The following is a 26,804-nucleotide window of genomic DNA, read 5'->3' as shown; positions in this document are numbered from 1 at the left end:
AAGATATATAGAAAAATGACCTCACTTACAATCAGCAGCTGGAATATTCAGGGTCTCAACACCTCGGCCTTTGGATGTAAAACAAATGACCCTGACTTTATACAAAGACTGAGAAATATAGACATTCAGATCCTCCTGGAAACATGGACCAGAGCCGAAGACGAATCTCTGGTGCCCATCGGATACAGGGAAATCTCTGTCCCTGCCCTGAAAAATAAAAACATCACACAGGGTCGGAGCTCAGGAGGAATACTGATCTGGCATAAAGAGGAGCTCCACCAGGACATCAAACCGGTGAAGAGAGGAGGCAGCCACATATGGATCAGGATCAGCAGCTCCATCCTCACCTCTCAGTCTGATGTCTATCTCTGCGCCACCTATATACCACCGCCAGAGTCACCCTACTTCAATCCAGACTGCTTCGAGATCTTACAAAGAGAAGCCGCCCACTATCAGGGCCTGGGCAAAGTTCTCATCTTTGGAGACCTCAATGCAAGAACAGGGAGAGAAAACGACTTCCTGACCACGGATGGGAACATCTACATATTTGGAGCAGAGAATAACGGCCAAGACTCAGTAGTCACAGAGAGAAACAGCTATGACAGTACAGTCAACAAAAGTGGTAAAAAGCTCCTGAACGTATGCAGAAGTTTAGGACTTCATATTCTTAACGGACGAACCAAAGGAGACTCCTTAGGGAGGTGCACACTAAACTCCCATGTAGGGAGGAGTGTAGTAGATTATGCCATTACAGATGTGAACCTGGCAAATATCAGCGCCTTCATAGTCTCCCCACAAACGCACCTGTCAGACCACAACCAACTTCTTCTGTACCTGAAATCTACAGAGAAACCATCCACTCAAAAGCCACAGCAGAGCGGCCTCTTCACCCGGCCTCCATCCTATAAATGGCACAAAACGTCGGCATTAAAGTATAAAGAGGCTCCCAGCAGACCTGAAATACAGCGGATGCTCCACCACTTCTACAACTACGAGTACCAGCCTAACCCAAAGGGAGTGAGTCAAGCTGCAAAAGACCTCAACAATATATTCTATGCAATGGCCAGACTGTCCGACCTTAAAAAAGTCAACTACAAGAGACCAAAAGAAAAACAGATCAATGGATGGTTTGACAGAGAATGTAAAGCCGTACGGAAGACCCTGAGAACAGCCTCAAACAAGAAACACAGAGACCCCAACCACCCGGGTCTGAGGGAAGCCTATGAAACCATACAAAGGCAGTACAAAACCATCCTCAGGAGGAAGAAGCAGAGTTACATCTCCACCAAACTTAACCAACTCCAAGACGCCCTCCAAGACAACTCCTTCTGGGAACTATGGAACCACATGGGCACAAAAGACAAGAAAAACAACATCCATATCCAAAATGGCAACATCTGGCTCCAGTACTTCAGAGACCTCTATAAAGACATTCCAAAGGAAGAACTAAGCCAAGAACAGGAAAACATAATGGCAAAACTAAAAGCAATGGAGGAAAAAGTAAAAAACTTCCAAAACCCCGTGGATGCACCTATTACATTACAGGAAGTAGCAGAGAGAATCTCTTCCATAAGATGTAGAAAAGCCGGTGGCCTGGATGGAATCCTACCAGAAATGCTGAAGTGCAGCCCACCAGAAATACAGGCCGCAATGGTTAAACTCTTCAATATTGTGCTAAGTGCCGGCTACTTCCCTGGTACCTGGAATCAAGGCCTCATCACACCCATCCACAAGAATGGGGACAAGTACGACCCAGCCAACTACAGAGGAATATGTGTCAGCAGCAACCTGGGAAAACTGTTCAACAGCATCCTGAACAAGAGGATCCTCAGTTTCCTCACCGAGCACAACGTCCTCAGCAAGAGCCAAGCAGGGTTCATGCCAAACCACCGCACCACTGACCACATCTACACCCTGCACAGCCTCATTCAGAGCCACGTCCACAATACAAAGAACAGGAAGATATACGCCTGTTTCGTGGACTTTAAAAAGGCCTTTGATTCGGTGTGGCACCCAGGCATATTCCTGAAACTGCTGGAGAGCGGAATAGGAGGAAAGACCTATGATGTTATCAAGAGCTCCTACACCGAGAACCTCTGCAGTGTGAGTGTGAACGGCAGAAGAACGGCTTATTTCCAGCAGAGCCGGGGAGTCAGACAAGGCTGCAGCCTAAGCCCAACGCTCTTCAACATTTACATCAACGAGCTGGCTACCGCTCTGGAATCTTCCACAGCACCAGGTCTCACCCTCCACGACGTGCAGGTGAAATTCCTGCTGTACGCAGATGACCTGCTGCTTCTGTCACCAACCGAGAAAGGCCTCCAAGACAACCTGAAAATCTTAGAGAAATTCAGCTCCACCTGGGCTCTACCGGTCAACCTAAAGAAAACCAACATCATGGTGTTCCAGAAGAGAGAAAAATCAGACCAGTACCCTTCATTTATCCTCAACAACTGCGCCCTTACAGGAACGGACAAATATACCTACCTGGGCCTAGAGATTCACCGATCAGGGAGCTTCAAACAAGCCATAGAGACCCTGAAAGACAAGGCATGCAAAACCTTCTATGCCATCCGAAGGAAACTCTACCATCTAAAGCCACCAGTGAGGGTCTGGTTAAAAATCTTCGACTCTATCATCGCCCCAATCCTCCTGTATGGCAGCGAAGTCTGGGGTCCTCACACCTACCCAGACTGGTCAAGGTGGGATTCAAGCCCAACAGAAATATTCCACCTTCTCCAGGTCCATTGGAGCACCACCAAAAGTGCCTGCCGGGCTGAGCTGGTCAGATTCCCACTGCACCTAGCGGTCCTGAAGAGGGCGCTGTCCTTCCAGACTCACCTACAAAGTAGCAACCCAAGCTCCCATCACCATAAAGCCATGCTACATATAGGTGGTCTCCACAAACAAGGACCCCTGGAACAGCTCACCCAAACCCAACCTGACCGAACCCTCAACCATAGGAACCTGACAAAAGCCAGAATCAGGAAGATGATAGATGAGGGGCAGGAGAGGTACGTAAGTGACTGGAAGAACGACATTATCAGCTCACAGAAACTGACCATGTACCGGAGTCTACAGAGAGACTACAGACTGGCTCCATACCTGGAGAAACTCCCGGACCCCAAAGACCGCAAGATCCTGAGCCGGTATAGACTCAGTGCCCACAGTCTGGCCATCGAATCCGGCCGACACAGGCAGAGCTACAAGCCCAGGGAGGAAAGACTGTGCCAACACTGTGACCAGGAGGCCCTGGAGGATGAGACCCACTTCCTGCTACACTGCTCCAAGTACTCAGCAGTGAGGGACACTCACTTCAGGAGACTCTCACATCTCTTCCCGGATTTCACCACCATGAAGGAGGAAGAGAAAACATATATCCTGCTGGGGGAAGAAGAGAGAGCAGTGGAGATAGCAGCGCAATATGTGAACGAATGCCATAGACTGCGAGAAAGAGAACTCTGATATGCCATGGACTTCCTTACCACCACCCTGTACCCCATCCATCGTTCCTACAGTCCCCTTCATTATCCTCACGGTACCTACTGGACACATGCTTTGGCAAAACTAATGTTTATTTGGTCCTGCTAATAAAGCTTCTTTAAATTGAATTGACTTCACATGACCTAGACTCTATGCTTTTCTTATACATCCCAGAACTGGACACAATATTCCAGATGAGGTCTGACCAAAGAGGAGTAGAGGGAAATAATGACTTCACGTGATCTAGACTGTATGCTTCTGTTAATATATCCTAGAATTGCATTTGCCTTTTTTGCTGCTGCATCACACTGTTGACTCATATTCAGTCTGTGATCTATTAGTATACCCAAGTCTTTATTATTATTCGCTGCCCATTGGTCAAACTTATCTAGATCCTTCTGAATCCTTTCTCTGTCTTCTCTAGTGTTAGCTATCCCGCCGAACTTTACATCTTCTGTTAATTTGATTAGTTTACCTTCAGTTCCATTATCTAGATCAGTGGTCCCCAACCTTTTTTGCACCAGGGACCGGTTTCAAGCAAGACCATTCTTCCATGGCCCAGCAGGGCGGGGATGGAGGTGTGGCAGGGGCGGGGCTTTGGTCATAAGGGGGCGGGGCTATGGACGCGGTTGTAGTGTAGCAGTGCATACTTATAATTAAATAACATTTATAATGTGACTCAACTCACCATAGGTTTTGAATGAGTGCTCCATCACCCCATTCTCCCCATCATTGCCTTCACCCCATCACTCCCTTCTCCCCATCATTGCCTTCACCCCATCACTCCCCTCTCCCCATCACTGCCGTCTCCCCATCATTGCCTTCACCCCATCACTCCCCTCTCCCCATCATTGCCTTCACCCCATCACTCCCCTCATGGCCTTCTCCTCATGTCCCCATCTCCTCCAGGGCCAGGCTACACACACACACACACACACACACACACAGACAGACAGACATACACACACACACACACCACCTCTCACCTGTCGCAGCATCGCCCGCGCTCCTCTCTGTGTCAGAGACAGGAAGCGCAGGCGGCGGGCAGGAAGCTGGACGCAGTGGACGGGTCCTTGCAGCTCCGCGCTCCCTGGCCGCCGCTAAGAATTGCTGCGCGCCGCCCCAGCCCCCGCTACGCCACTGACCGCCCCTGGCTCCCCTTGTGTCCGCGGACCGGCAAGGGCACTGCAGCGGCCCGTTTCTGGGCCGCGGACCGGCGGTTGGGGACCCCTGATCTAGATCATTTATAAAAATATATAAATATACGGGGAGGTATATTATGTAGATGGGGCGGTGTGTTATATAAGGGGAGGCAGTATATAAATATACGGGGAGGTATATTATGTAGACGGGGCGGTGTGTTATATAAGGGGAGGCAGTATATAAATATACGGGGAGGTATATTATGTAGACGGGGCGGTGTGTTATATAAGGGGAGGCAGTATATAAATATACGGGGAGGTATATTATGTAGATGGGGCGGTGTGTTATAGAAGGGGAGGCAGTATATAAATATACGGGGAGGTATATTATGTAGATGGGGCGGTGTGTTATAGAAGGGGAGGCAGTATATAAATATACGGGGAGGTATATTATGTAGACGGGGCGGTGTGTTATAGAAGGGGAGGCAGTATATAAATATACGGGGAGGTATATTATGTAGACGGGGCGGTGTGTTATATAAGGGGAGGCAGTATATAAATATACGGGGAGGTATATTATGTAGATGGGGCAGTGTGTTATAGAAGGGGAGGCAGTATATAAATATACGGGGAGGTATATTATGTAGATGGGGCGGTGTGTTATAGAAGGGGAGGCAGTATATAAATATACGGGGAGGTATATTATGTAGATGGGGCGGTGTGTTATATAAGGGGAGGCAGTATATAAATATACGGGGAGGTATATTATGTAGACGGGGCGGTGTGTTATATAAGGGGAGGCAGTATATAAATATACGGGGAGGTATATTATGTAGATGGGGCGGTGTGTTATAGAAGGGGAGGCAGTATATAAATATACGGGGAGGTATATTATGTAGACGGGGCGGTGTGTTATATAAGGGGAGGCAGTATATAAATATACGGGGAGGTATATTATGTAGACGGGGCGGTGTGTTATATAAGGGGAGGCAGTATATAAATATACGGGGAGGTATGTTATGTAGATGGGGCGGTGTGTTATATAAGGGGAGGCAGTATATAAATATACGGGGAGGTATATTATGTAGACGGGGCGGTGTGTTATAGAAGGGGAGGCAGTATATAAACAGACGGGGCGGTGTGTTATATAAGGGGAGGCAGTATATAAATATACGGGGAGGTATATTATGTAGACGGGGCGGTGTGTTATATAAGGGGAGGCAGTATATAAATATACGGGGAGGTATATTATGTAGACGGGGCGGTGTGTTATATAAGGGGAGGCAGTATATAAATATACGGGGAGGTATATTATGTAGACGGGGCGGTGTGTTATATAAGGGGAGGCAGTATATAAATATACGGGGAGGTATATTATGTAGATGGGGCGGTGTGTTATAGAAGGGGAGGCAGTATATAAATATACGGGGAGGTATATTATGTAGACGGGGCGGTGTGTTATATAAGGGGAGGCAGTATATAAATATACGGGGAGGTATATTATGTAGACGGGGCGGTGTGTTATATAAGGGGAGGCAGTATATAAATATACGGGGAGGTATATTATGTAGATGGGGCGGTGTGTTATAGAAGGGGAGGCAGTATATAAATATACGGGGAGGTATATTATGTAGACGGGGCGGTGTGTTATATAAGGGGAGGCAGTATATAAATATACGGGGAGGTATATTATGTAGACGGGGCGGTGTGTTATATAAGGGGAGGCAGTATATAAATATACGGGGAGGTATATTATGTAGACGGGGCGGTGTGTTATATAAGGGGAGGCAGTATATAAATATACGGGGAGGTATATTATGTAGATGGGGCGGTGTGTTATAGAAGGGGAGGCAGTATATAAATATACGGGGAGGTATATTATGTAGACGGGGCGGTGTGTTATATAAGGGGAGGCAGTATATAAATATACGGGGAGGTATATTATGTAGACGGGGCGGTGTGTTATATAAGGGGAGGCAGTATATAAATATACGGGGAGGTATATTATGTAGATGGGGCGGTGTGTTATATAAGGGGAGGCAGTATATAAATATACGGGGAGGTATATTATGTAGATGGGGCGGTGTGTTATATAAGGGGAGGCAGTATATAAATATACGGGGAGGTATATTATGTAGACGGGGTGGTGTATTATATAAGGGGAGGCAGTATATAAATATACGGGGAGGTATATTATGTAGATGGGGCGGTGTGTTATATAAGGGGAGGCAGTATATAAATATACGGGGAGGTATATTATGTAGACGGGGCGGTGTGTTATATAAGGGGAGGCAGTATATAAATATACGGGGAGGTATATTATGTAGACGGGGCGGTGTGTTATATAAGGGGAGGCAGTATATAAATATACGGGGAGGTATATTATGTAGATGGGGCGGTGTGTTATATAAGGGGAGGCAGTATATAAATATACGGGGAGGTATATTATGTAGATGGGGCGGTGTGTTATATAAGGGGAGGCAGTATATAAATATACGGGGAGGTATATTATGTAGACGGGGTGGTGTATTATATAAGGGGAGGCAGTATATAAATATACGGGGAGGTATATTATGTAGATGGGGCGGTGTGTTATATAAGGGGAGGCAGTATATAAATATACGGGGAGGTATATTATGTAGACGGGGTGGTGTATTATATAAGGGGAGGCAGTATATAAATATACGGGGAGGTATATTATGTAGATGGGGCGGTGTGTTATATAAGGGGAGGCAGTATATAAATATACGGGGAGGTATATTATGTAGACGGGGCGGTGTGTTATATAAGGGGAGGCAGTATATAAATATACGGGGAGGTATATTATGTAGACGGGGTGGTGTATTGTATATAGGGCGGCGCTATATTATACAGATGGGGCAACGTATTATATACAGGAAGGCGGTGTATTATATATTATACGGGGGCGGTATATTGTACAGACGGGGTGGTGTAATATATATTACATGTGGATGGGCGGTATATTATACAGGGGAGGTGGGGTACACTGCACACTATCACCTGTCACCACCCTCCCCCTGTTCCGCATCTTCACCCCTAGGGAGATCTGCAGCCTGTACGTAACCCAGAAGAGTGCGGTGTCGGCGCTCAGGTTGGGGGGTGCATTACATACAGGAGGCGGTAATGGGGAGTTGGCGGTATAGCATATAGAGGGGGGGTACATTGCGTATTATCACCCCCTGCCAACTCTGTGTCCTCATCCCCAGGTAGATCTGCGGCTGGTACGTTCCCCCGAACAACGTGGCGATGGAGCTCAGGTCGGAGGTTAATTTTATATGAGGAATGGTATATATATATATATATATATATATATATATATATATATATATATATATATATAGCGGTATTATACACAGGGAGAATACTGCACATATTACCAGTCACGACCACCCGCCGGCTGCACGTCATCCCCAGGGCTCAGGTTGCGGAGGGGGTGCTGTGTATTATACGGGGAGGTGCATATGATATCGTGGCGGTATATTACATGGTGGGGGGCGGTATATTATGCACAGGGAGTGTATTATATACAGGGGGTACCCTGAACATATCACCTGTCACCACCCCCTTCCTAAAAAAAACGGAGGGAGTGTAGATTATACAGAGGCGGCGGTATATTATGTACGGGGAATGTATTGTATATGTGACACATACCTCCCATCGACCATTAGCCACACTACATACCTCCCCCTCTGCCTAAAGCCGCTCCCGGCATCGCACTCCTGCGCAGGCGCACTTATCTGTCCTGGTGAGAGCAGAGTCCTGCAGTGCACAGGCGCCGGGAAAAGTCAGAGAGGTCCAGCAGTACTCTGGGCAGGGCAGAGCAGTACGCCTGCGCAGGAAGATGGGAGGTGCCGGGCCTGTGACACCCACCGGACCGGGCCGCCCCCCGGGTGAGTATAGTCGGACCGGGGGCAGCTGTACGGCGCTATAGAATGGTGTAGATAAGCCCTGAATGGCAGCGGCCGCATCTTATAGCGGCAAAACGAGGTGCCAGGGACCCTATAAATCGCAGTCACTAAACACGCCGGACCTCACTTCATCCAGTTACCGTGGGCGACTGCACGCAGCGCCAACGTCTCAACTTTACTCCATGACACACGTTAGATTGCAGTCACCACACACAGGCAGTGCACTGTATACAGTGGGAGGCGGTGCACTATACACGGGGCAGTGCGCTGTATATGGGGGGCACTGTATATAGAGGGAGCTCTGTATACGGGGCTGGTGTGCTGTATACGGGGGGCGGTGCGCTGTATACGGGGGCGCTGTACTGTATACGGGCGCGGTTCTCTGCACATCTCACCTGTCACCACCCCAGTCTTCATCCCCAGGTACACTGTATACGGTGCGCTGTATACAGGGGGGGGTGCGCTGTATATAGGGGAGCGCTGTATACGGTGCTGCACTGCATACAGGGGTGGTGCACTGTATATTGGGGGCTGTACCCTGCACCTCACCTGTCACCACCACCCCGCCGGTTCCGCGTCTTCATCCCCAGGTGCACTGTATATGGGGGGCGTGCTGTATTGTATACGGGGGCAAGACTCTGCACACCTCACCCGTCACCACCCCCCGCCGGCTCCGCATCTTCATCCCCAGGTACACTGTATACGGGGGGCGGTGCACTGTATACGGGGGCAGTTGAGCTGTATAGGGGGGCGGTGTGCTGTATATATGGAGGCTGTACCCTGCACCTCACCTGTCACCACCCCCCGCCGGCTCCGCGTCTTCATCCCCAGGTACAGCTGCAGCCGGTACTGTATACGGGGGGTACTGCACTGTATATAGGGGGGCTCGGTACCCTGCACCTCACCTGTCACCATCCCCTGCCGGATCTGCGTCTTCATCCTCATAGAATGGTAGAGTTGGAAGGGACCTCCTGGGCCATCTGGTCCAACCCCCTGCTCAAAGCAGGAATCGCTAAATCATCCCAGACAGATGTCTGTCCAGCCTCTGTTTGAAGATTTCCATTGAAGGAGAACTCACCACTTCTCGTGGCAGCCTGTTCCACTCATTGATCACTCTGTCAAAAAGTTTTTTCTAATATCTAATCTGTGTCTCCTCCCATTCAGTTTCATCCCATTGCTTCTAGTCTTTCCTTGTGCAAATGAGAATAAAGTTGATCCTTCTACAATGTGACAGCCCTTTAGATATTTGTAGACAGCTATTAAGTCTCCTCTCAGTCTTCTCTTTTGCAAACTAAACATTCCCAAATCCTGCAACCTTTCCTCATAAGACAGGGTTTGCAGACCGGTCACCATTCTGGTCGCTCTTTTCTGAACTCGCTCCAGTTTGTTGATGTCTTTTTTAAAATGTGGAGCCCAAAACTGGACACAATATTCCAGATGAGGTCTGACCAAAGAGGAGTAGAGGGAAATAATTACTTCACGTGATCTAGACTGTATGCTTCTGTTAATACATCCTAGAATTGCATTTGCCTTTTTTGCTGCTGCATCACACTGTTGACTCATATTCAGTCTGTGATCTATTAGTATACCCAAGTCTTTTTCACATGTGCTGTCACTTAGCCCTATTCCTCCCATTCTGTATATGCTTTTTCCATTTTTATTGCCCAGATGTAGTACTTTGCATTTCTCCCTGTTAAAAACCATTCTGTTAGTTGCTGCCCACTTCTCCAGTTTATTTATATATTTTTGAATCCTCTGTCTCTCTTCTCTAGTATTAGCTATCCCTCCTAGCTTTGAGTCATCAGCAAATTTAATCCGTTTACCCTCAATTCCTTCATCTAAATCGTTGATAAAGATGTTGAACAATACAGGGCCCAGGACAGAGCCCTGTGGTACCCCACTTGAGACATTCTTCCAACTGGATGTGCAGCCATTTACGACCACTCTTTGGGTCCGATCACTAAGCCAGTTATGAATCCACCTAACAGTTGCCTTGTCCATTCCATACTTAGTCATTTTTTCAATAAGGATTGTGTGAGATACTTTGTCAAATGCTTTGCTGAAGTCAAGATATACTATATCTACAGCATTTCCTTGTTCCACCCATTCAGTGATTCCGTCATAGAAGGAAATTAAGTTAGTCTGACATGACTTATTAGTTACAAACCCATGCTGACTCTGTTTAATCACTTCATTCTTATCCAGGTACTGACATACATGTTGTTTAATAATTTGTTCAAAGATCTTTCCTGGTATAGAAGTCAGACTCACCGGCCTATAGTTGCCTGGGTCCACCTTCTTCCCCTTTTTGAAGATAGGAACAACATTTGCTCTTCTCCAGTCTTCTGGGACTTCTCCTGTTCTCCAAGAATTTTCAAAGATTATGGAGAGGGGTTCAAAAATGTCTTCTGCTATCTCCTTCAGTACTCTGGGGTGTAATTCATCTGTACCTGGAGACTTGAATTCATTTAGGTTAGCTAAGTGTTTCCTCACTATCTTTCTGTTTATAGATATCCTGGATTCTTCTATTCCCTTAATAGGACAGTGAAGAACAGTTGATGTTACATTTCCTTTCTGAGAGAAAACAGATGCAAAATAGGAATTTAAAAGTTCGGCCTTCTCAACATCCTGTCTTACCATTTCATCATTTTCATCCTGTAAACATCCTATAGCATCTTTGACTTTTCTTTTACTTTTGACATATCCCCAAAATCCTTTATTATTGCTTTTGACATCTCTTGCAAGCCTCAATTCATTTTCAGCTTTAGATAATCTGATTTGTGCCCTGCAGGTTCTGCAGACAGCATTATATTCTTCTTTAGATATGCCTCCCTCTTTCCATTTTATAAACATTTTTTTCTTCCTTTTTAGCATGTGCTTAAGTTCTGTGTTCATCCATCCTGGTTTCCTTAAATGCTTCCTATTCTTCCCTCTTTTCGGAATTGTTAACAACTGTGCTTTGAGAATTTCATTTTTCAAGATTTCCTGGACATTTTTGTCTTTAAGGATATCCAGCCATTGGATCCCTCCAATTCTCTCTCTGAATCCCTGAAAATCTGCCTTTCTGAAATCTAACCTTGACGTCTGAGTCTTCACAGGTCTTCCTCCTCTAGTTATCCAAAATTCTAAAATAGCATGGTCGCTACCTCCTAGGGTCCCAGCCACTTTTACCTCCTCAACCATTTCCTCCCTGTTTATAAGGATTAGATCCAAGGTAGCAGTTCCCCTTGTTTTCTCCCCTACCTTTTGGAAGATAAAGTTGTCAGCAAGAGAGGATAAGAATTTCCTTGACCTGTTAGTTTTGCCTGAGAGAGATTCCCAACAAATGTCTGGATAGTTGAAATCTCCCATGACAACTATGTCATATTTTTTGGAGAACTTGGCCATTTGATGCACACCTGCATCCGGTACAGTACTGAATATAGGGGGGCGCGGTACCTTGCTCCTCACGTCTTCATCCCCAGGTGCACTGTATACAGGGGGCGCTGCACTATATACGGGGGGAGCTGTACTGTATATGGGGGGTGCTGCACTGTATATAGGTGGTCTCGGTACCCCGCACCTCACCTGTCACCACCCCCACGTCTTCATCCCCAGGTACACTGTATACGGGGGGCGCTGTATATAGGAGGCGGTGCACTGTATATAGGGGGGCTCAGTACCCCGCTCCTCACCTGTCACCACCCCCCGCCGGCTCCGTGTCTTCATCCCCAGGTGCACTGTATACGGGGGGCACTGCACTGTATATAGGGGGTGCTGCACTGTATATAGGGGGCGCTGTATATAGGGGAGGTGCTCTGTATATAGGGGGGCACTGCACTGTATATAGGGGGGCCCGATGCCCCGCTCCTCACCTGTCACCACCCCCCGCGTCTTCATCCCCAGGTGCACTGTATACGGGGTGCTGAGCTGTATATAGGGGGTGCTGTACTGTATATGGGGGGCCCGGTACCCCGCTCCTCACCTGTCACCACCACCCGCCGGCTCTGCGTCTTCATCCCCCAAGTGCACTGTATACGGGGGTGCTGCACTGTATATAGGGGTGCTGCACTGTATACAGGGGGCGCTGTATATAGGGGTGGTGCACTGTATACGGGGGGCGCTGTATATAGGGGAGGTGCACTGTATATAGGGGTAGTTGCACTGTATATAGGGGTGCTGCACTGTATATAGGGGGTGCTACACTGTATATAGGGGGGCCCGATGCCCCGCTCCTCACCTTTCACCACCGCCCGCCGGCTCCGCGTCTTCATCCCCAGGTGCACTGTATACAGGGTGCTGTACTGTATATAGGGGCGCTGCACTGTATACGGGGGTGCTGCACTGTATACGGGTGTGCTGTACTGTATATAGGGGGCGCTGCACTGTATATAGGGGTCTCGGTACCCCGCTGCTCACCTGTCACCACCGCCCGCCGGCTCCGCGTCTTCATCCCCAGGTACACTGTATAAAGGGGGTGGTGCACTGTATATAGGGGCAGTGCACTGTATATAGGGGAGGTGCACTGTATACGGAGGGAGCTGCACTGTATATAGGGGCTGTGCACTGTATATAGGGGGGTGCTGCACTGTACTGTATATAGGGGTCTCGGTACCCCGCTCACCTGTCACCACCGCCCGCCGGCTCCGCGTCTTCATCCCCAGGTGCACTGTATATAGGGGGGCGGTGCACTGTATATAGGGGGGACCGGCCCCCCGCTCCTCACCTGTCACCACAACCCGCCGGCTCCACGTCTTCATCCCCAGGTGCACTGTATACGGGGGGTGGTGCACTGTATATAGGGGTCTCGTTCCCCCGCTCCTCACCTGTCACCACCGCCCGCCGGCTCCGCGTCTTCATCCCCAGGTGCACTGTATACGGGGGGCGGTGCACTGTATATAGGGGTGCTGCACTGTATATAGGGGCGGTGCACTGTATATAGGGGGTTCGGTACCCCGCTCCTCACCTGTCACCACCGCCCGCCGGCTCCGCGTCTTCATCCCCAGGTACACTGTATAAAGGGGGGCGGTGCACTGTATACGGGGGGAGCTGCACTGTATATAGGGGCGGTGCACTGTATATAGGGGGGTGCTGCACTATATACGGGGGGCGGGGTGCTGTACTGTATATAGGGGTCTCGGTACCCCGCTCCTCACCTTTCACCACCGCCCGCCGGCTCCACGTCTTCATCCCCAGGTACACTGTATACGGGAGGCGGTGCACTGTATATAGGGGGCACTGCACTGTATATATTGGGTGCTGCACTGTATATAGGGGGTGCTGCACTGTATATAGGGGGCCCGGTACCCCGCTCCTCACCTGTCACCACCGCCCGCCGGCTCCGCGTCTTCATCCCCAGGTGCACTGTATACGGGGGTGCTGTACTGTATATAGGGGGGAGCTGCACTGTATACGGGGGTGCTGTACTGTATATAGGGGGCGCTGCACTGTATACGGGGGCGCTGCACTGTATATAGGGGGTGCTGTACTGTATATAGGGGTCTCGGTACCCCGCTGCTCACCTGTCACCACCGCCCGCCGGCTCCGCGTCTTCATCCCCAGGTGCACTGTATACGGGGGGCGGTGCACTGTATATAGGGGTACTGCACTGTATATGGGGGGGTGCTGCACTGTATATAGGGGGCCCGGCCCCCCGCTCCTCACCTGTCACCACCGCCCGCCGGCTCCGCGTCTTCAACCCCAGGTGCACTGTATATAGGGTGCTGCTGCACTGTATATAGGGGTCCTGCACTGTATATAGGGGGGCCCGGCCCCCTGCTCCTCACCTGTCACCACCGCCCGCCGGCTCCGCGTCTTCATCCCCAGGTGCACTGTATATAGGGGGTGCTGCACTGTATATAGGGGGCCCGGTACCCCGCTCCTCACCTGTCACCACCGCCCGCCGGCTCCGCGTCTTCATCCCCAGGTGCACTGGGGGCGCTGCACTGTATATAGGGGGGCGCTGCACTGTATATAGGGGGCGCTGCACTGTATATAGGGGGCCTGGCCCCCCTGCTCCTCACCTGTCACCACCGCCCGCCGGCTCCGCGGCTTCATCCCCAGGTACACTGTATATAGGGGGTTCTGCACTGTATAGGGGTGCTGCACTGTATATAGGGGGCCCGGCCCCCCGCTCCTCACCTGTCACCACCGCCCGCCGGCTCCGCGTCTTCATCCCCGGGGGCGCTGTATATAGGGGGGCGCTGTATATAGGGGAGCGCTGTATATAGGGGGGTGCTGCACTGTACATGGGGGGCCCGGTTCCCTGCTCCTCACCTGTCACCACCGCCCGCCGGCTCCGCGTCTTCATCCCCAGGTGCACTGTATATAGGGGGGCACTGCACTGTATATAGGGGCGGTGCACTGTATATAGGGGGCCCGGTACCCTGCTCCTCACCTGTCACCACCGCCTGCCGACTCCGCGGCTTCATCCCCAGGTGCACTGTATACGGGGGTGCTGTACTGTATATACGGGGGCGCTGTACTGTATATACGGGGGCGCTGTACTGTATATACGGGGGCCCGATGCCCCGCTCCTCACCTGTCACCACCGCCCGCCGGCTCCGCGTCTTCATCCCCAGGTGCACTGTATACGGGGGGCGGTGCACTGTATATAGGGGTACTGCACTGTATATGGGGGGGTGCTGCACTGTATATAGGGGGCCCGGCCCCCCGCTCCTCACCTGTCACCACCGCCCGCCGGCTCCGCGTCTTCATCCCCAGGTGCACTGTATATAGGGGGGTGCTGCACTGTATATAGGGGTCCTGCACTGTATATAGGGGGGCCCGGCCCCCCGCTCCTCACCTGTCACCACCGCCCGCCGGCTCCGCGTCTTCATCCCCAGGTGCACTGTATATAGGGGGTGGTGCACTGTATATAGGGGGGGCGCTGTACTGTATATAGGGGGCCCGGTACCCCGCTCCTCACCTGTCACCACCGCCCGCCGGCTCCGCGTCTTCATCCCCAGGTGCACTGTATATAGGGGCGCTGTATATAGGGGGCGCTGCACTGTATACGGGGGTGCTGCACTGTATACGGGGGGCGCTGCACTGTATATAGGGGTTCTGCACTGTATACAGGGGCGGGGTGCTGTACTGTATATAGGGGGCCCGGTACCCCGCTCCTCACCTGTCACCACCGCCCGCCGGCTCCGCGTCTTCATCCCCAGGTGCACTGTATACGGGGGCGCTGCACTGTATATAGGGGGTGCTGCACTGTATATAGGGGGCCTGGCCCCCCTGCTCCTCACCTGTCACCACCGCCCGCCGGCTCTGTGGCTTCATCCCCAGGTACACTGTATATAGGGGGTGCTGCACTGTATATAGGGGGTTCTGCACTGTATATAGGGGGTTCTGCACTGTATATAGGGGGCGCTGTGTATAGGGGTGCTGCACTGTATATAGGGGGCCCGGCCCCCCGCTCCTCATCTGTCACCACCGCCCGCCGGCTCCGCGTCTTCATCCCCGGGGGCGCTGTATATAGGGGGGCGCTGTATATAGGGGGGTGCTGCACTGTACATGGGGGGGTGATGCACTGTACATGGGGGGCCCGGTTCCCTGCTCCTCACCTGTCACCACCGCCCACCGGCTCCGCGTCTTCATCCCCAGGTGCACTGTATAAAGGGGCGGTGCACTGTATATAGGGAGCCCGGTACCCCGCTCCTCACCTGTCACCACCGCCTGCCGGCTCCGCGGCTTCATCCCCAGGTGCACTGTATACGGGGGTGCTGTACTGTATATACGGGGCTCTGTACTGTATATAGGGGGCCCGGTGCCCCGCTCCTCACCTGTCACCACCGCCCGCCGGCTCCGCGTCTTCATCCCCAGGTGCACTGTATACGGGGGGCGGTGCACTGTATATAGGGGGCCCGGCCCCCCGCTCCTCACCTGTCACCACCGCCCGCCGGCTCCGCGGCTTCATCCCCAGGTGCACTGTATACGGGGGGCGGGGTGCTGCACTGTATATAGGGGGCTGCACTGTATACGGGGGGCTGCACTGTATACGGGGGGCGCTGCACTGTATATAGGGGGTGCGGCACTGTATATAGGGGACGCGGCACTGTATATAGGGGGTGCTGCACTGTATATAGGGGCGCTGCACTGTATATAGGGGGCGCTGCACTGTATATAGGGGGCGCTGCACTGTATATAGGGGGCGCTGCACTGTATATAGGGGGCGCTGCACAGTATATGGGGGGGCGCTGCACAGTATATGGGGGGGCGCTGCACAGTATATGGGGGGCGCTGCACTGTATATAGGGGGGCGCTGCACTGTATATAGGGGGGGCGCTGCACTGTATATAGGGGGGGCGCTGCACTGTATATAGGGGGCGCTGCACTGTATATAGGGGGCGCTGCACTGTATATAGGGGGCGCTGCACTGTATATGGGGGGCGCTGCACAGTATATGGGGGGGCGCTGCACAGTATATGGGGGGGCGCTGCACTGTATATAGGGGGGGCGCTGCACTGTATATAGGGGGGGCGCTGCACTGTATATAGGGGGGGCGCTGCACTGTATATAGGGGGGGCGCTGCACTGTATATAGGGGGGGCGCTGCACTGTATATAGGGGGGGCGCTGCACTGTATATAGGGGGATCTGCACTGTATATAGGGGGTTCTGCACTGTATATAGGGGTCCCGGCGCCCCGCTCCTCACCTGTCACCACCGCCCGCCGGCTCCGCGGCTTCATCCCCAGGTGCACTGTATACGGGGGGGCACTGCACTGTATATGGGGGGGGTGCTGCACTGTATATAGGGGGGGCGCTGCACTGTATATAGAGGGGTGCTGCACTGTATATAGGGGGGGCGCTGCACTGTATATAGGGGGGGCGCTGCACTGTATATAGGGGGGGCGCTGCACTGTATATAGGGGGGGCGCTGCACTGTATATAGGGGGGGCGCTGCACTGTATATAGGGGGTTCTGCACTGTATATAGGGGGCACTGTGTATAGGGGTGCTGCACTGTATATAGGGGGCCCGGCCCCCCGCTCCTCACCTGTCACCACCGCCCGCCGGCTCTGCGGCTTCATCCCCAGGTACACTGTATATAGGGGGTTCTGCACTGTATATAGGGGGTTCTGCACTGTATATAGGGGGTTCTGCACTGTATATAGGGGGTTCTGCACTGTATATAGGGGGCGCTGTGTATAGGGGTGCTGCACTGTATATAGGGGGCCCGGCCCCCCGCTCCTCACCTGTCACCACCACCCGCCGGCTCCGCGGCTTCATCCCCAGGTACACTGTATATAGGGGGTGCTGCACTGTATATAGGGGGATCTGCACTGTATATAGGGGGATCTGCACTGTATATAGGGGGTTCTGCACTGTATATAGGGGGCGCTGTGTATAGGGGTGCTGCACTGTATATAGGGGGCCCGGCCCCCCGCTCCTCACCTGTCACCACCGCCCGCCGGCTCTGCGGCTTCATCCCCAGGTACACTGTATATAGGGGGTGCTGCACTGTATATAGGGGGATCTGCACTGTATATAGGGGGATCTGCACTGTATATAGGGGGTTCTGCACTGTATATAGGGGGCGCTGTGTATAGGTGTGCTGCACTGTATATAGGGGGCCCGGCCCCCCGCTCCTCACCTGTCACCACCGCCCGCCGGCTCCGCGGCTTCATCCCCAGGTACACTGTATATAGGGGGTGCTGCACTGTATATAGGGGGCGCTGTGTATAGGGGTGCTGCACTGTATATAGGGGGATCTGCACTGTATATAGGGCGTTCTGCACTGTATATAGGGGGATCTGCACTGTATATAGGGGGCGCTGTGTATAGGGGTGCTGCACTGTATATGGGGGGTTCTGCACTGTATATAGGGGGATCTGCACTGTATATAGGGGATCTGCACTGTATATAGGGGGATCTGCACTGTATATAGGGGGATCTGCACTGTATATAGGGGGATCTGCACTGTATATAGGGGGCGCTGTGTATAGGGGTGCTGCACTGTATATAGGGGTCCCGGCCCCCCGCTCCTCACCTGTCACCACCGCCCGCCGGCTCCGCGGCTTCATCCCCAGGTACACTGTATATAGGGGGTGCTGCACTGTATATAGGGGGATCTGCACTGTATATAGGGGGATCTGCACTGTATATAGGGGGATCTGCACTGTATATAGGGGGATCTGCACTGTATATAGGGGGATCTGCACTGTATATAGGGGGCCCGGCCCCCCGCTCCTCACCTGTCACCACCGCCGCCGGCTCCGCGGCTTCATCCCCAGTTACACTGTATATAGGGGGTTCTGCACTGTATATAGGGGGATCTGCACTGTATATAGGGGGTGCTGCACTGTATATAGGGGGTGCTGCACTGTATATAGGGGGATCTGCACTGTATATAGGGGGTTCTGCACTGTATATAGGGGGCGCTGTGTATAGGGGTGCTGCACTGTATATAGGGGGCCCGGCCCCCGCTCCTCACCTGTCACCACCGCCCGCCGGCTCCGCGGCTTCATCCCCAGGTACACTGTATATAGGGGGTGCTGCACTGTATATAGGGGGATCTGCACTGTATATAGGGGGTTCTGCACTGTATATAGGGGGTTCTGCACTGTATATAGGGGGATCTGCACTGTATATAGGGGGTTCTGCACTGTATATAGGGGGCGCTGTGTATAGGGGTGCTGCACTGTATATAGGGGGCCCGGCCCCCCGCTCCTCACCTGTCACCACCGCCCGCCGGCTCCGCGGCTTCATCCCCAGGTACACTGTATATAGGGGGTTCTGCACTGTATATAGGGGGTGCTGCACTGTATATAGGGGGTGCTGCACTGTATATAGGGGGCACTGTGTATAGGGGTGCTGCACTGTATATAGGGGGATCTGCACTGTATATAGGGGGTTCTGCACTGTATATAGGGGGCGCTGTGTATAGGGGTGCTGCACTGTATATAGGGGGCCCGGCCCCCCGCTCCTCACCTGTCACCACCGCCCGCCGCCTCCGCGGCTTCATCCCCAGGTACACTGTATATAGGGGGTGCTGCACTGTATATAGGGGGCGCTGTGTATAGGGGTGCTGCACTGTATATAGGGGGATCTGCACTGTATATAGGGGGTTCTGCACTGTATATAGGGGGCGCTGTGTATAGGGGTGCTGCACTGTATATAGGGGGCCCGGCCCCCCGCTCCTCACCTGTCACCACCGCCCGCCGGCTCCGCGGCTTCATCCCCAGGTACACTGTATATAGGGGGTGCTGCACTGTATATAGGGGGATCTGCACTGTATATAGGGGGCGCTGTGTATAGGGGTGCTGCACTGTATATAGGGGTGCTGCACTGTATATAGGGGGTTCTGCACTGTATATAGGGGCGCTGTGTATAGGGGTGCTGCACTGTATATAGGGGGATCTGCACTGTATATAGGGGGTTCTGCACTGTATATAGGGGTGCTGCACTGTATATAGGGGGTTCTGCACTGTATATAGGGGGTTCTGCACTGTATATAGGGGGTTCTGCACTGTATATAGGGGGTTCTGCACTGTATATAGGGGTTCTGCACTGTATATAGGGGTTCTGCACTGTATATAGGGGTTCTGCACTGTATATAGGGGTTCTGCACTGTATATAGGGGGATCTGCACTGTATATAGGGGGATCTGCACTGTATATAGGGGGTGCTGCACTGTATATAGGGGGTTCTGCACTGTATATTGGGGGCGCTGTGTATAGGGGTGCTGCACTGTATATAGGGGGCCCGGCCCCCCGCTCCTCACCTGTCACCACCGCCCGCCGGCTCCGCGGCTTCATCCCCAGGTACACTGTATATAGGGGGTGCTGCACTGTATATAGGGGGTGCTGCACTGTATATAGGGGGCGCTGTGTATAGGGGTGCTGCACTGTATATAGGGGGATCTGCACTGTATATAGGGGGCACTGTATATAGGGGTTCTGCACTGTATATAGGGGGTTCTGCACTGTATATAGGGGGTTCTGCACTGTATATAGGGGGTTCTGCACTGTATATAGGGGTTCTGCACTGTATATAGGGGTTCTGCACTGTATATAGGGGGTTCTGCACTGTATATAGGGGGTTCTGCACTGTATATAGGGGTTCTGCACTGTATATAGGGGGTTCTGCACTGTATATAGGGGGTTCTGCACTGTATATAGGGGGTTCTGCACTGTATATAGGGGGTTCTGCACTGTATATAGGGGGTTCTGCACTGTATATAGGGGGTGCTGCACTGTATATAGGGGGTGCTGCACTGTATATAGGGGGTTCTGCATTGTATATAGGGGGCGCTGTGTATAGGGGTGCTGCACTGTATATAGGGGGCCCGGCCCCCCGCTCCTCACCTGTCACCACCGCCCGCCGGCTCCGCGGCTTCATCCCCAGGTACACTGTATATAGGGGGTGCTGCACTGTATATAGGGGGGCGCTGCACTGTATATAGGGGGTTCTGCACTGTATATAGGGGGTGCTGCACTGTATATAGGGGGTTCTGCACTGTATATAGGGGGTTCTGCACTGTATATAGGGGATCTGCACTGTATATAGGGGGATCTGCACTGTATATAGGGGGTGCTGCACTGTATATAGGGGGGCGCTGCACTGTATATAGGGGGTTCTGCACTGTATATAGGGGGTGCTGCACTGTATATAGGGGGTTCTGCACTGTATATAGGGGGATCTGCACTGTATATAGGGGGTTCTGCACTGTATATAGGGGGTGCTGCACTGTATATAGGGGGGTTCTGCACTGTATATAGGGGGTGCTGCACTGTATATAGGGGGCCCGGCCCCCCGCTCCTCACCTGTCACCACCGCCCGCCGGCTCCGCGGCTTCATCCCCAGGTACACTGTATATAGGGGGTGCTGCACTGTATATAGGGGGGCGCTGCACTGTATATAGGGGGTTCTGCACTGTATATAGGGGGTTCTGCACTGTACATAGGGGGCGCTGCACTGTATATAGGGGGCCCGGCCCCCCGCTCCTCACCTGTCACCACCGCCCGCCGGCTCCGCGGCTTCATCCCCAGGTACACTGTATATAGGGGGTTCTGCACTGTATATAGGGGGGGTGCTGCACTGTATATAGGGGGTGCTGCACTGTATATAGGGGGGCGCTGCACTGTATATAGGGGGTGCTGCACTGTATATAGGGGGTTCTGCACTGTATATAGGGGGTGCTGCACTGTATATAGGGGGTTCTGCACTGTATATAGGGGCGCTGTACTGTATATAGGGGGCCCGGCCCCCCGCTCCTCACCTGTCACCACCGCCCGCCGGCTCCGCGGCTTCATCCCCAGGTACACTGTATATAGGGGGTTCTGCACTGTATATAGGGGGGGTGCTGCACTGTATATAGGGGGTGCTGCACTGTATATAGGGGGGCGCTGCACTGTATATAGGGGGTGCTGCACTGTATATAGGGGGTGCTGCACTGTATATAGGGGGTGCTGCACTGTATATAGGGGGATCTGCACTGTATATAGGGGGCCCGGCCCCCCGCTCCTCACCTGTCACCACCGCCCGCCGGCTCCGCGGCTTCATCCCCAGGTACACTGTATATAGGGGGTTCTGCACTGTATATAGGGGGCGGTGCACTGTATATAGGGGGCCCGGCCCCCCGCTCCTCACCTGTCACCACCGCCCGCCGCCTCCGCGGCTTCATCCCCAGGTACAGCTGCGGCCGGTACGTCCCCCAGTGCAGCGCGGGCTCGGCCGCTCTCTCCGGGCTCAGCGCCGGGGCCGCCGGGTGCAGCGCCGCCACCTTCCCCTCCAGGCTCCAGCTCCGGTATCTGCTGTACCCGAAGGCCCCGATCGCCAGCAGTGCAGACAGTGCGGCCAGCGGCAGGGCGCGGCTTCGCTCCGGGGGTCTCGGCGCCCGTCTGGGGGGCGGGGCGCGGCCCTCACTGCCGCCATGGCGCCTCCGGTCCCGGCTCATCCTGACACCTGCAGGAAGACAGAGCGGTGAGGCCCCGGAGCACCACAACCCCCAGCAGACCGGAGGAGCCAGCCTCACCGCGGCGGGCGGGCGTTCTCCATCGGCCGATCCCGCTCTACTCCGGAGATCGGACACAATGGAGCGCGAGCCCAGGGACCGGCGCTGTTGCCAGGTAACGAACCCCCGCTGTAACTTACCGGCCGCCGCGCTTCCTGATTGGCTGAGCGGAAGTCGGAAGTGACATGACACGTGGACAAGCTACCGGGAACATGCAGGTGCTGGACGCCATCTTTGTACTCCCGGAAATCCAATATGAAGGACCTCTACGTCCTGTGCGTGGAGCTCTGCTGCTGGTGCACATGCGCACAAGGGTCCGCCTTTTCCCTCCAAACTCCAAAAGTAGGCTCCACATGATCATAGTACAGGGGAAGAGACTGAGGCAGTGACGTCATCTAACACTTACCAGGAGGATGGAGGCGAGGTCCGGGGCGCCGGAGGATGGACGCGAGGTCCGGGGCGCCAGAGGATGGACGCGAGGTCCGGGGCGATGAATGCGAGGTCCGGGGCACCGGGGGGATGGACACGAGGTCCGGGCTACCAGAGGATGGATACGAGGTCCGGGGCGCCGGGGGGATGGACACGAGGTTCGGGGCGCCGGGGGGATGGACACGAGGTCCGGGCTACCAGAGGATGGATACGAGGTCCGGGGCGCCGGGGGGATGGACACGAGGTCCGGGGCGCCGGGGGGATGGATATGAGGTCCAGGGCGCCGGGGGGATGAATGCGAGGTCCGGGACGCCGGGGGGATGAATGCGAGGTCCGGGACGCCGGGGGGATGAATGCGAGGTCCGGGGCGCCGGGGGGATGAATGCGAGGTCCGGGGCGCCGGGGGGATGGACGCGAGGTCCGGGGCGCCGGGGGGATGGACACGAGGTCCGGGCTACCAGAGGATGGACGCGAGGTCCGGGGCACCGGGGGGATTGATACGAGGTCCGGGCTACCAGAGGATGGACGTGAGGTCCGGGGCGCCGGGGGGATGGACACGAGGTCCGGGCTACCAGAGGATGGACGTGAGGTCCGGGGCGCCGGGGGGATGGATATGAGGTCCGGGGCGCCGGGGGGATGAATGCGAGGTCCGGGACGCCGGGGGGATGGACGCGAGGTCCGGGGCGCCGGGGGGATGGACGCGAGGTCCGGGGCGCCGGGGGGATGGACACGAGGTCCGGGCTACCAGAGGATGGACGCGAGGTCCGGGGCACCGGGGGGATTGATACGAGGTCCGGGCTACCAGAGGATGGACGTGAGGTCCGGGGCGCCGGGGGGATGAATACGAGGTCCGGGGCGCCGGAGGATGGACGCGAGGTCCAGGACTCCAGAGGATGGACGCGAGGTCTGGGGCGCCGGAGGATGGACGCGAGGTCCAGGACTCCAGAGTATGGACACGTGGTCCGGGGCGCCGGTGGATGGACGCGAGGTCCAGGACTCCAGAGGGGCACCTGATGATGGACTCGAGGTCAGGGTTGACAAAGAATGAACAGAAGATCCAGGGTACCGAAGGATGGACACGAGGTCCAGAGTGTCAGAGTATGTGAACGAGGTCCAGGGTACCGACTGCCCACTTTGTCCCTCCTGTACCCCTGCTGCCCTCTATGGTTCTGACCTTTGGCTTGTTCCTGACTCCTCTTTTGTCATACCCTCATTGGTACCATTGTTGCCTTTCTCGGTCCCCATCCTGGCTTTCCCAGTCGACACTCTCTGCTGTCTCCCCGGTGAGTGTCGCAGCAGACTCCGCCTCCGGTGGTCACGTGTCGCAGGTGCTGCAAGCCTGTGGGTATGTGCGCTCCCGTTCGCCACGGACTTAACTGGTTCTGTTCTGAGTGCACATCACCGGTTAGTGCTCAGGATAGTCAGATGATGAGTGCGAGGTTCGGAGCACCGGAAGATGGGCACGAGACCAGAGCTTATCAGGTCGCTGATTTGTTGAGTACAAATTGCACCAGGCCATGCAGTTTGGTCACTTGCAAACACTGAAGGATAAACTAGATAAACAATGTGAGTTAACCTCATCACCCCTTCTCCTTGACCTGTAACTAATGCCTTGAAGAACAGTTGTGAACAATAACAAGGGGAAATGCCTCTATCAAGATACATCTAGACATCCAAAGATCCAGGGAACCAGAGACACTTACAAAACCACAGCCAGGAGCACTCTACAGGACAGCTGCCAGATCATGGCTCCATCAAGAAAGACAAAGATTTAACATTCTACAGGATGCCAGCTTAGGGGACCATGGCCTCAGCTGAAAGAATACAGAACTGCCTCATTGACTACCGCTGGGCCATGGATTCGTTAGCGGTAGTCAGGATTTGGACCACCCGATCACCTGGCTCTATGGAGATGTTTGAAGAAGCCAGGTTGTGACCCTCTGGTCAACTGCCCTTGTATGTGAATGGTCTGTCATCTTCCTACGCTTGTCGCTACCTCCTCTCTGTGTGCCACAGGTGGGGTAGTCGACCCTGGAAGCTCTAAAGTAACATCTGCCATTATCCCGGCGAGTCAGCGGAAGGCGAGACTCTGTAATGTCACCATCTTGGGTCCTGTGCTGGGCCTGTTCTATGTGTTATCTGCCTGTTTTGTGGTTCAATAAAGTATTGCCGCACTGTGTCACCCTCACCCTGTGTTGTCTTAGTAGCGTTATGCATTCAGTAAAAGGAGAGCGGGCGTTCAGTAGGATGCGCCCTGGTCCATGCAGTTTTGGCTAGAGGACTAGAGCACCCACTGGCCCCCGTTTCTCCAGCGTTACCTTCAGCGCTCATCCGGATGCTGCCTCTCTCTGCCCAGTTGTTATAATTCTTCTGCTAATTGTCCAACCTTCATACCCACGACGATGTTCTCTATCCAGCTCTCATACCGATGATGTTACCTTGTCGAGCGCTCATGCCGATGGCGACGCACTCTGTCCAGTGCTTGTACCGATGGCGACGCACTGTGTCCAGCGCTCATTACAGCGACACAGTCTGTCCAGCTCTTATGACGGCGACGCACTCATACTGACGGTGATACACTCCGGTCAGCACTCATACTGACGGTGACGCACTCTGATCAGCACTCATGCTGAAGGTGACGCACTCTGGTCAGCACTCATGCTGACGGTGACACACTCCGGTCAGCACTCATACTGACGGTGATACACTCCGGTCAGCACTCATACTGACGGTGATGCACACTGATCAGCACTCATGCTGAAGGTGACGCACTCCGGTCAGCACTCATACTGACGGTGATACACTCCGGTCAGCACTCATACTGACGATGATGCACACTGATCAGCACTCATGCTGAAGGTGACGCACTCCGGTCAGTACTCATGCTGACGGTGACGCACTCTGGTCAGCACTCATGCTGTCGGTGACGCACTCCGGTCAGCACTCATGCTGACGGTGACGCACTCCGGTCAGCACTCATGCTGACGGTGACACACTCATACTGGTGCGGCTGCTCTCTGTTGTCACACAGGTGTAATGTTCCTGTATGATTTTCTGTATGACTCTCCCAATTGTTTGCACAGTTCTCCACAATGCGGCACCTTTGTACATCACTGCTCCCCTCCCTCTTCTCACCTTCCTGACTAGTAGACCTTCTCTTGTGCTTCACATGTTTTCTGAACCTCACTGTCTCCAATATTTAGACTTACCCTACCAGTTTAGGCTTGGAGGACTGCGCTTACACATCTTGTGCTCTGGAATTTGACTGAACCAACATAAGGAACAAAGGTCTTTCATTATCAGATGTTATCAGTGCTCGTACCATCGCTGCCTCTACCAGGCGCTCCTGAGAACGCTACAGTTCTCTGTCCACCTCTCCTACAAATGCTTGTTCTCATACCAACGCGCTCTATTAATCGCTCATACTGCTGATGTTCTCTCCAGCTCTCATACAGATGACGCTGGTCTCTGCTCAGCGCTCATACTGACTCCCCTCTGTCCTGCACTCATACCGACGCCACCTCTCGGCCCAGTGCTCCTACTGATCACAATACTAATGCTGACACATCACTGCCGCGGTCTAGCGCTTATACCATTATCGCCACTCCATCCAGCGCTCATACCGACTCCACCGCTCTGTAACACCCATAACGACGATATGTCCATTGCTCATACCGACACCACCTCTCTGTAACGCTCATAACGACGATCTCTGTCCAGTGCTCATACCGACACCACCTCTCTGTAACGCTCATAACGACGATCTCTGTCCAGTGCTCATACCGACACCACCTCTCTGTAACACCCATAACGACGATGTGTCCAGCGCTCATACCGACTCCACCTCTCTGTAACGCTCAAAACGACGATCTCAGTCCAGTGC

General features: G+C 53.6%; 1 protein-coding gene across 6 annotated transcripts in view; it reads right to left on the bottom strand.

Moving 5' to 3' along the window:
• Positions 1–22,742, bottom strand: part of MOGS (mannosyl-oligosaccharide glucosidase) — a 59,845-nt gene extending 37,103 nt beyond the window's left edge. Inside the window, exons 1-2 of one of the 6 annotated variants that reach the window (XM_073562782.1) lie at positions 22,633–22,742; positions 22,129–22,443 (exon numbers count right to left, since the gene is read on the bottom strand). In XM_073562782.1, coding sequence (XP_073418883.1) covers positions 22,129–22,435 — 307 coding nt within the window. In that variant the 5' untranslated portion in view covers positions 22,436–22,443; positions 22,633–22,742. Of the gene's footprint in view, positions 1–12,952; positions 13,003–14,556; positions 14,606–19,467; positions 19,507–22,128; positions 22,444–22,513; positions 22,603–22,632 lie in introns of those variants that run through there. The other 5 variants (XM_073562783.1, XM_073562787.1, XM_073562784.1 and 2 more) reach the window with 5 other exon arrangements.
• Between the last annotated feature and the right edge of the window lie 4,062 nt (positions 22,743–26,804).

This window comes from Dendrobates tinctorius, unplaced genomic scaffold (assembly GCF_039654945.1).
Source record: "Dendrobates tinctorius isolate UK_male_01 unplaced genomic scaffold, ASM3965494v1 ptg000367l, whole genome shotgun sequence".
NCBI classification, from domain to species: domain Eukaryota; kingdom Metazoa; phylum Chordata; class Amphibia; order Anura; family Dendrobatidae; genus Dendrobates; species Dendrobates tinctorius.
Note: the sequence above shows the minus strand (reverse complement) of the source record. Positions and strands in the feature narration are given on the sequence as shown.